The sequence below is a fragment of the Dioscorea cayenensis genome, chromosome 15 (genome assembly GCF_009730915.1).
Source record: "Dioscorea cayenensis subsp. rotundata cultivar TDr96_F1 chromosome 15, TDr96_F1_v2_PseudoChromosome.rev07_lg8_w22 25.fasta, whole genome shotgun sequence".
Lineage (NCBI taxonomy): Eukaryota > Viridiplantae > Streptophyta > Magnoliopsida > Dioscoreales > Dioscoreaceae > Dioscorea > Dioscorea cayenensis.
The window spans coordinates 12,498,142-12,509,435 of record NC_052485.1 but is presented as its reverse complement, the minus strand read 5'-3'; the positions used below and the strand labels follow the sequence as shown (position 1 = coordinate 12,509,435).

The 11,294-nt window shown below is 36.1% G+C and overlaps 1 protein-coding gene across 1 annotated transcript; it reads left to right on the top strand.

Annotated features, from left to right (window-relative positions):
• The first annotated feature begins 9,132 nt into the window (after nucleotides 1-9,132).
• LOC120276958 (protein kinase PINOID-like) lies at nucleotides 9,133-10,685 on the top strand. Its single transcript, XM_039283702.1, has one exon. It carries the CDS (start codon nucleotides 9,317-9,319, stop codon nucleotides 10,517-10,519), a length of 1,203 nt encoding a protein of 400 aa, XP_039139636.1. The 5' UTR covers nucleotides 9,133-9,316; the 3' UTR covers nucleotides 10,520-10,685.
• The last annotated feature ends 609 nt before the right edge of the window (nucleotides 10,686-11,294 follow it).

Here is an 11,294-nt window from a genome sequence, read left to right as displayed (position 1 = left end):
CTAGTGTCACTCTAAGGGTACAATCAAGCATTCAAGATTTGAACTCAAATAAAACATCAATTAATTGAAAGCATAATAAAGAGGTTCAATGAAACGAAGACATCCTAGGGTTCACAAATATCCAAGTACCCACTAGGGGGTTTAGCTCTCCATGGAGCTAATTACAATTAATAAAATCAAATGTAAAAGCAAAGAATCCATAGAAAACCCACTCGATAGTCGTGGCGATGCTCTTGTGGATAGTCTTCTACTCGTCTAAGAGTCCCTTTGTTCGGCCTAGAATACACCTCCCCGGATCGGTGCTGACGAAAGCTCTCCCACTAACCTTCTTCCAAACAGATCGCGATATCGGAGCAATAGAACCTCTCCAAATCCCGAGCTAATACCTCTCAAAACCCTAGCCAAAGCCCTCTCTCAAGTTGGGGAAAAGATGGAGAAAAGAATTCTGAAATTGAGGTTGAAATCGGCCTTAAATAGAGCTAGAATCGGGAATCCACATGCCCATGTGGGCGCCCCTGTGGATTTTTTGCACGGGCGTGTGGAATTTCCACACGCTCGTGTGGATTCTCTGTTTTACTCCTTCTTTGGGCGGCTGTGAACAGTACCTGCAACAGTGTTTGCTACAGTATCGGCCTGAAACACTCTCGAATCCATGTTTTCATCGAGGTAACATAAACGGGCACACGTTTACGCCGTAGATCGCTTTGCTTCTTCAATAAACGGACACGTTGGTGGAGATCTTGTTATACATGCACAAGCCGGAATTCTTGAATGTGACTGCCCTTGTGCCCCTCCAAATCGTTGTGCTAACTTGAATATAAGGAGGTTGGCACACATTCTTGCATCTTAAACCCGACTTATGTCTTCGCATTTGAACATTATCAAGATTTCCTCCAAATGGTGCATTTACAATCCACATTGGCTTCTTTCTCTAATATTCGGCCTCACAACCCTATCTTCATGAAAGTAACATAAATACACACATATTAGCATTAAAACCCGATAAAAATAATGCTCATCATAAGGAAAGAACACTTCGCATTCTTATCGCACAAGCACTTATTACAAACCGATGCACTTTCGGTCACATGCAAGGGGCGTTGTCAATGCCCGTCGATCAACCAAAGATAAGGAGGTTTTCCTAGCAATGGCCTTTCCCTTCTGACGTGGAAAACCCCACTTTAAATACAAGTGCTGAGAATTGACGTCGACAGCCACTTATGAATGCTGCGCAGCTGGAGCTGGAGAAAGCTGGTAGCCTGATAAAAGGAAATGCACGGACGCATATGACTTCCCTCGCTCGAAGACCTCCCTGGCTTGCGGGTGACCATATTTGCAGTCTTCACTATCTTCCAATGAGCGACACCGTTTGCTCTACTGGTAGTGCCCCTCAGGAGGTCCCTGAGCAAGGTGTTCATCTCACAAAGTTTCATAAGATTTTGATTTAAATATGATAAAATGTTTAATAATAAATACGTGTTATTATTTTAAAAATAAATTTTGATTTTAAAATATTTAATTTTTATTAATATTAATTAATTTAAATTTAATAATTATAATTAAATAAAAATGTCTTCTCCAACTTAATATTTGGAAAAATTTTAATCTCAAATGTTTTCTTATTTCCAGCCAAATATTTTGATAAATATATTTTCATATAAAGTATGTGTTGAAAGAAAAAATAAACATGAAATTTTCATATTTTTCAATTTTTAAAAATTGATGTGTTTGTGATTTATTATGTTTTAGGGATATAATGGGAATAAACTTTATATTCCACCCGGAATCTTATATTTTTGGATTTTTTTTAAATATTGAAAAAAGAATTTACAAAAATATGCTTGATTTGGATTATTATCGAAATGCGCATTTTGGGGGAAAACAGGAAAATTTTCCCAATTTTCACTTCTTTTTTTATTTTTAAAAAATAATGAACAGTGGAGAACGGGCTCTCCCGTTTTCCACTTTCTCTTTTTTAAAAACATATTATATATATATATAATATTTGTATTAGTAGCCGTTTGTCAGTGGTGGGTAACGGCTATAATATCATTGCATATATCTATTATTTTTTTATTTCTTATATAATCTCCACTTCCCGCTTCATACCATATCCCCTCCATTCTCATTTTTCTCTCATTCTAATCCTATTTCAACTTCTAATTGTCCGGTATTTTATACTTATACGGGTATAGGATTTCTGTTGATAATTTTCGAATGGTGTTCTTAAGAATACAAGGTGATCACATTTCATCTATTTTGCCGAAAAAGGTAATTTTTTTTTATACATAGATAACCTTTAGGTTAATTATTTATTAATAATTGTATTATGTTATAATTATTAATTGTATTAATAATGTGTTATTAGTGCCCCAAACATGTTTAATTAGATAGCCCACTATAGTTTTTGGCTATTTCTTTTTTAATAATTGTATTATGTCATTAGTTTTTATGAATAACTGTATTATATTATAATTAATTATTGTATTAATAATCGTTATATTAGCGCCGAAGCATGTTTTTTAAATTACCTAGTATATTATTATGTTAATTTTTTATTAATAATTGTATTAAGTCATTAGTTTATATTAATAATTGTATTATGTCATAATTATTAATCGTATTAATAATTGTCTTATTAGCGCCCTAATCATGTTTAATTAGATAACCCGCTATAATTTTAGACTAATTCTTTTATTAATAATTGTATTATTTCATTAGTTTTATGAATAATATTATTATGCCATAATTAATTATTGTATTAATAGTTGTTATATTTGTGTTGAAGTATGTTTATTTAGATAACCTAGTATATTATTAGGTTAATTATTTATTAATAATTGTATTAAGTCATTAGTCTTTCTTAATAATTCTATTATGTCATAATTATTCATCGTATTAATAATTGTCTTATTAGCGCCCTAAGCATGTTTAATTAGATAACCGTCTATATTTTTAGGCTAATTTTTTTTATTAATAATTGTATTAGGAAATTAGTTTTATGAATAATTGTATTATGTTATAATTAATTATTGTATTAATAATTGTTATATTAGGGTCGAAGCATGTTTATTTAGATAACCTAGTATATTATGGTTTAGTGAGCAATCATATTTTATTTTTCAGGTCAGCCTATATTATTTTTCTACTTGTGTTATTTATTATGAAATTGATTAATTTATAACTTCTTACAGCCTGATGGGGTTCTAAGGTGCAAACATGTGTCTATTATAGAGCCTCCTCCTAAAATCATAGGTCTTTTAAGGGAAGCCGGAATCTATCATGTGGCTCACATTCTTAATTTCCAAATTGATGCCGCTTTTGTGAGTGCATTGTGGAGAAATGGTGGACAGAAACACACACGTTCCACCTTACATGAGGTGAAACAACAATCACGTTGGAAGATGTGGCGCTATTACTGGGCTTACCCATTAGCGACCATGAAGTCATTGTGCAGACTTCTGGCTTATGAAGTGTTGTCTATGCAGAGTTGCTCGGAGTGGTCCCACCGGCGGATCAAAGGAAAGGTCAGAGTATAACACTAACGTGGCTTGAGGAAATATTTGGCATGTTTTCATACAATGCAGGTCAACGAGAGATAGAATATTATGCATGTGCCTATATCCTAAGACTTATCGGTTGCATCCTCATGCCGGATATGTCCCAGAACAGGGTTTATCTAAAGTGGTTACCACTTCTGAGGGATTTTATAGAAGCAGAAGATACAGTTGGGGTTCAGCATGTCTAGCAACCATGTACAGGTCTTTATGTTGTACATCCAACAGGGATATGAAGAATATCAGTGGACCAATGATATTACTTCAATCATGGGCATGATACAGGGTTTCAAATATATCCCCTCGAACCTGTTCTATTATATCCTTTAATTTTGCCTGTAGGTGAGAACAAATTAAATTGTTGATTCATTTTATACTCAATTATAATACAATGAATTGTAATTCATTCTCATTTTTTAGGTGGGCACACATTGAAATGGATGATGATAGCCGTAGCAACAAGCACAATGTGAAGATATATAGGCAGTTACTAGATCTCTTAGAGATGCAATAGGTAATGTTGTTAAAACAACTGATAATTCATGCACATATTTTAGGTAGTAATAATTATTGATTATTTGGTAAAGAAGTTTGAACAGTTTATATGGCGCCCTTACGATGCGGACGAGATAATAGCACAAGTGTTACTTGACATTTTTGCTGACATACCTTTGTGGATTGCATTTACATTATTGATTTGCTTCGAAGTTGTTGAGTAGTACTAAACCGATCGGGTAACAAAACAGTTTGGCTTCGCCCAAGGTGTTCCGCTTGCTCCAGTTTGCATTGGACCGACCCATGATCATGATCTTCATGATAGAATCGTCATAGATTGGGCACTAATGCACAAGAGATGGATTGGATATTGGAAAGATAGAACATCGCGCTGCCTCACTCTTCTTGTTTTTGCTGGGAATAACACAATGTTGGATGAATATTATGAATGGTATACCACTAACACTATACTATTTATATCGACTGATCAGGACCAGTTAGATCCCCGTACAAGACGAAACACTTTTCCAGCGCCACTCAGAAGTCTTCCAATAGCAGTTGTAGACGTGCCACTATCGAGTCCTCCCTACAAAGACGTCGTTGGCATAGTTCTCAGGTTGAACACGATGAGGCACATATTCCTTGTCAACCACAACACGAGGCGTACCAGTCATTTCACTTATCAGATGATATCAACGTTACTCGATTGTCTCATCTCCATGGATTTCCTCCGGTTGAGCCCAGCATATACTCGACTGATTTCGGGATGGACTTTGTGCAGAATTTATTTGAGTATCAACCTCATACACCTATGGAACATGGACAATCTAGTTGTTTAACTCCATTCAGCAACAAGAATAGGAATCACCTCCAAACACTTCATACTTTGCTACGAACCTGAACAATCTAGCTTCATCAATACACAATTCAGACGAATCATCTGATGATGACCTGCCAGCCGAGCAAGCATGAAAACCTAGGCCACGAGGACTGCTTGACAGATCTTGTGTTTTCAAAATACAGTGCAGTCAAATCTTGTGTTTGGTTGGATGTAACTGAAATTACTATATTATAAAATTTTATGTTTGTTTGAAATGATTTGTAAATCTGTAATTGGAAAATGCATGTGTATGTGTGTATATATGCATATATGCATATATGTATACGAGTATATATATATGTATAAATATATGTATATATGTGTATATATGCATATATGTACATGAGTATATATATCTGTATAAGTACATGTATATGTGTGTGTATATATGTATATACATATATGTATATAAGTATATATATATATATATGTATATACATATACATATATACATATATGTATATGGGTATATATGTATATGTGTAAAAATACATATATGAGTATATATATGTATATATGGATGTGTATGTGTATATATACATACATGAATATATATATATATGTATAAGTATATGTATATATACATATATGTATATGAGTATGTATATGTATATGTTTATATAAATGTATAAATATATGTATGTGTATGTGTATATATACTTGTATGTATATATACATTGGTTTTCAACTCCCGGGATTTTGTTTTACGCCTAATTTGGGCGTAAAACCAAATACACCAAAAAAGCTATTGTAATGTAATCTCAATAAAATTAGGATTTGCAAATACACTTAAACAAACAATGTATTTCATAAAGTAAAGTATTTGGTTTTACATGTAAAACCAAGTACACCTAAACAAACACACCCTTAGAGTACACTACGACCAACTACTTGAACCGGTAATGTTGGGACAATTTCGGTGACTATGTCTTCATTGAGACATAAACCACAACGTTTTGGCTGCACACCTTCCATAATATCAATCATATTGTGAATCCTTCTAGATTTTGGTCGTCCTTTCGTCAGTCTTCTCATCATAACATCAGGATGCAGACATGGACCATTATAAGGGTTCTAATATCCTTCATTTGATACTAGCTCAAACTCTTTATAATATACATTAAAAATTGTTTAAAGCCTATACACGTTGTCAACTTATTCCTCCCAATGTAGCCGAATATGCTAGCATGTCACAAGGATATGGTGACATAGAAAATGCAGCATCTAAAAAGCATCATAGTCCTACCAATGCGAACTTAGATTGATGCGAAAACTCTTAGCTATTCGGCCACATTGCGGGGGTGACATCTCATCCACCATCAAAGACTTCTCTTCACGGTCAAATTGACGAACGTAAATGTTGGATGCTGCTTATTGATTTTCTTGGATTGCCTTCATTAGTGATTCTGAGAAGATAAAGCTTAATGCGATTTGAGCTTGTACCTGTACACCTTTCCTCACAAACAACTTATCAAGTCGGAAGTATGTTGAGTTAACCATAGCTATTATGGGAAGGTTTCTTGTTCCCTTAAGCACTGAATTAACACATTCTGCGATGTTGGTTATCATATGACTATACCTTCTTTTTTCTTTATCGAAGGCTTGAGACCAGTTCTCCTGAGGTATGTTATCCAACCATCTCGTCACTTCTACATCATTGTCCCGCAGTAAACCGTACTAGTAGTTAAAATCTTGAATGGTTTTCAAACAACCTATAACAATTAACTTACAAAGTTAAGATAACTTTAATAATTAACAAAAATGTAAAAGTCATATTAACAAAAAAAATTCTTGTAACTTGCCAATATTAACAACTATCCGCTGCATTTCTTTGTTTTTGAAATGACGTATGAAATTGGCCGAGATATGTCTAATGCAGTAAACATGGTACGCACGGGGAATACTCATTTGATGCCCAAGTAATCCAAGCGCTGATTTGATAGATTCATAGTGATCAGATATGAAGCATATTCCCTCTTGTACTTTGCATTAATTACTGATTGGTGCTGGTTTGACCAACCTACTTTTATTGACCAGTGTAGGTTTAACTGTCCTACTTTGTACTAAGTACTGATAGGCGCAGGTTGACCATCCTAATTTATACTAATTATTAATCGGTACAGGTTTTCTCAACTAACTTTGTGCTAATTACTTACTAGTACAGGTTTGACTGTCCTACTTTGTACTAAGTACTGATCAATGTAGGTTTGATAGTCCTACTTTGTGCTAATTGCTGACCGGTGCAGGTTTGACTGTCAAACTTTAAACTAAGTACTGTCCGGTGCAGTTTTGACCGTCCTACTTTATATTAATTACTAACCAGTGCAGGTTTGCCCGACCTACTTTGTACTAATTACTGACCGGTGTATGTTTCACCAACCTGCTTTGTACTAATTACTAACCAGTGCAGACTTGATTGACCTACTTTGTACTAATTATTGACTGATACAGGTTCGACCGCCGATGTATGTTTGATCGTTTTATTTTGTGTTAATTACTGATCGGTTCAGGTTTGACCATCCTACTTTATACTAATTACATACCGGTGCACGTTTTACCATCTTAATTACTGACCGGTGCATGTTTGACCGACCTCTTTTACATTAATTACTAATCGGTGCAAGTTGGTCGTTCTAATTTCTACTAATTACTAACCGGTGCTGGTTTGCTTGACTTACTTTGTGCTAATTACGGTCCGGTGTAGGTTTGATTGTCCTACTTTGTACTAAGTACTGATCGGTGCATGTTTGACTGTTCTACTTTATGCTAATTACTGACCGGTGCAGGTTTGACTGTCTAACTTTGAACTAAGTACTGCCTGGTGCAGTTTTGATAGTCCTACTTTGTACTAATTATTGACCAGCGCAGGTTTGCTCGACCTACTTTGTACTATACTGACCGGTGCATGTTTAATCGACCTACTTTATACTAATTACTGACCAATGCAGATTTGACTGACTTATTTTGTACTAATTACTGACCGGTGCAGGTTTGACCGTCCTACTTTATACTAATTACATACCGGTGCAAGTTTTACAGTCTTAATTACTGACCGGTACATGTTTGACCGCCCTATTATATACTAAATACTTCTCGTAATAATTTTTTACTAATGCAAGTTTGACCGTTTTATTTCGAATATTTTTGGGATTCATAGTTTTATAAAAAATAAAACTTAAAAAAAATATGTATATAACTTAACTATTATTTTCTAATATAGTTAATTTCTTAACTATATTAGAAAATAATAGTTAAGTGCACCATTAAGCATCCGTTAGGTTTTTTTAAGAAAAAAGAAAGGGAAACCAGGAGAGAATTCCTCATTTCCTATTTTTTTTTATTAAAAAAAAATAAAAAAAGAAAACGGGAGCTCTCCAGTTTTCACATTTTTTTAAATAAAAAAAATAGAAAATTGGAGTACTTCTCCTGTTTTTTTAGTTTTTTTAAAAAAATTAAGAATGTTAAAAATGATGTGCATTCTGATAAATAATTCAGCAAATCCGTATTTTGATAAAAAAAAATTTGTAATATTAAAAATACCTATGTTTTCACCTATTGAGTTAATTTTTTTGTATTTAATAAAAAATCATTAATATCTTGATTTGATGTCCGCAAGAACTGAGGGTCAATTATACCAAAAGCAAGTCTTCCATGTCATTATTTAAACTAAAGTTTTTTTTTTTTTGGCTGGTTTGAAATTAGTGGTGGATTGTACGGTAATTTTACCAAATTTTTATTGTCTACAATAACTTATGAGTATATATATACAGGCATACATTATTTTATGTATAATTCTCTAATAAATTACAAATACCTCCATTTTAACTTCCAATCCGAGCTCAAATTAGGATGAAGTGACCTCAGCCAAAAACGAGTACCGTCCGAAACATGATGTGCACTGTTCCCTCCTTCGCAGAACCCTCCTTGCATCAGTCTACTCGACAGTATCTATCAACGTACAACATGCCTGGTCCATGTCACTAGGAAATACTCACGTGCAAGCCTACAAGTATGTCCCTCAACAAACCTTAATGGTCGTGTGGTCATATGTAGATCACAACATCTTTTCCTTTGCTCTTTTCTCTTACTATAAAAGTACCCTAATTTACTCCTCCTCGTCCTTACGCCACAGTGACACACAGAGAGAGACTCTTTGTTTTATTTTGTTTTTTTTTTTTTGTTTTTATATTTATTTTTTTGAAGGAATCCCTGCTTTTCTATTTCTTCTTCAAAGGGAATAAGAAACAAAAGCTTGCCTTTCCTCCCTTCATGTCTTTCGGTTCATGAATTTACGCTCCAAGTTCTAGAATACCACGACTTCTCTAATTACATACGCACTGTCTGATATTCTGCTCACGAAAGTCAAAAAGTGGAGAAACTTTTCATGCATAATAAAAACTCCACACTGATCACAACTTCTCCAAAACCCCAAGAAATGTCTTCTCAATCTATGATTTCAGACCTCTCTCTGGATTCCGATGAAGACAACAGTTCACAAACACAAAACTCAAGCCAAAGCTCAACGAGCAGCAGCAGCGGCAGCTACGACCATTGCCCAAAATTCTCTCCCCCCTCAGCAACCAAACTCTACCCACAAGACTTCGAACTGATTCGCCGCATCGGCACCGGTGACATCGGCACCGTCTATCTCTGCCACCTCCGCAACGATCCCACAAAATCCTACGCAATGAAAATCGTCGACAACCGAGAACTCGCCAAGAAGAACAAGCTCAACAGAGCCGACACAGAACGAACCATCTTGCGCACACTCCACCACCCATTCCTCCCCAAGTTACACGCCGACTTTGCTGCATCACCACACTACTCATGCCTCGTCATGGACTACTGCTCCGGCGGTGATCTCCACACACTCCGGCACCAACTCCCTTCCCGTCGCTTTCCTCTGGCTTCAGCCAGGTTCTACGCGGCCGAAGTCTTGCTCGCACTAGAATACCTCCACATGATGGGGATTGTCTACCGCGATCTCAAACCAGAAAACATCTTGATCCGATCAGATGGTCACATCATGCTCACTGACTTTGATCTCTCTCTTCAATCCACAACTTCTCCCGCCATCGACGATTCTCATTCCAACAACCCTTCTTGCCTTCCTTTCATATCTTGCAAGACAAATCCTTACCAGTTCGTGGCCGAGCCAGTGACGGCACGGTCGACCTCGTTTGTCGGCACGCACGAGTACGTGGCGCCGGAGATCGCTACTGGTAAAGCACATGGCAGCGCAGTGGACTGGTGGGCTTACGGTGTGTTTTTATATGAGAATTTATACGGGCACACGCCCTTTGCTGGGAAGACCAATGAGTCTACCTTGTTTAATATTGTCAAACGGGGTTTGGTTTTTCCGGCAGCTTCTTCACCGCTGGATTCATTGGCTAGAGATCTGATCTCCCGGTTGCTTGTTAAGGATCCGGTGAACAGGCTTGGTTCCCGGCGGGGAGCGGCTGACATCAAAGCTCACCCGTTTTTTAAGGGCGTGAACTTCGCCCTTCTCCGGTCGTGTAAGCCTCCGGTTATTCCCGGGTTAGAATGGTCTGATAGGAAGAAACCGGCCCGGTTCGACTTGTTTTAATTGCTGAACCGGACCGATTAACGACAAGTCTGTTCATGTGACTAAACATGTCGGTCAGTTTAGTCAGCCTCGCTGTATTTACTTTTTTTTTAAAAAAAAAAAACAAACTATTAGAAGTTTGGATCCGTTGCTTGCGTTAGTATTTATTTTTAAAATAAAAATCAGATAAATCGTGCTAAAAACTTAAAAACAATTACTCTTAGTGATTGAGGGTAAAAGAAAGTAATACATAAAATAATAGATACCATTCATTAAGAATGGAATAATCAATTAAATTAAGAAAACAAACTTAGTCACACACACACACACACACTCACTCTCTCTCTCTCTCTCTCTCTCTCTCATGGGAATGAATGGAAGGCCTCATAGGTAGAGTGAGATGTCCTAACAAGAAAACTTAATGCATTAAATGGGCAAGAAAATGATTTAGAGAACCCACATGTTGATCACATGAAGGAGAAAACTCTTGTTTAGAGAGTACAAAGCCAAGCCAACATGCTCTTTTGAAGAAATCAATAAAAGCATTTTTTTTTTTATTTTTAAAAAGAATCAGTACTAATCTTTTGAGAGAGAGAGAGATGCAGGGCGATGTGCGTCTCATCTTCTCTCCCGACGGACAACCAGTCTTTGTGCCGGTCCATTGCTCTCCTCCTCCCAACAACAACTTTGATGAACAAGTCTGGCCTTTTGATGTTGATGAGGATGAGGACATGTTGTCGTCACTGCTGTCCCCTTCATCCTGCGATTACGATGAGGTGGCGGATACCACAGTGCA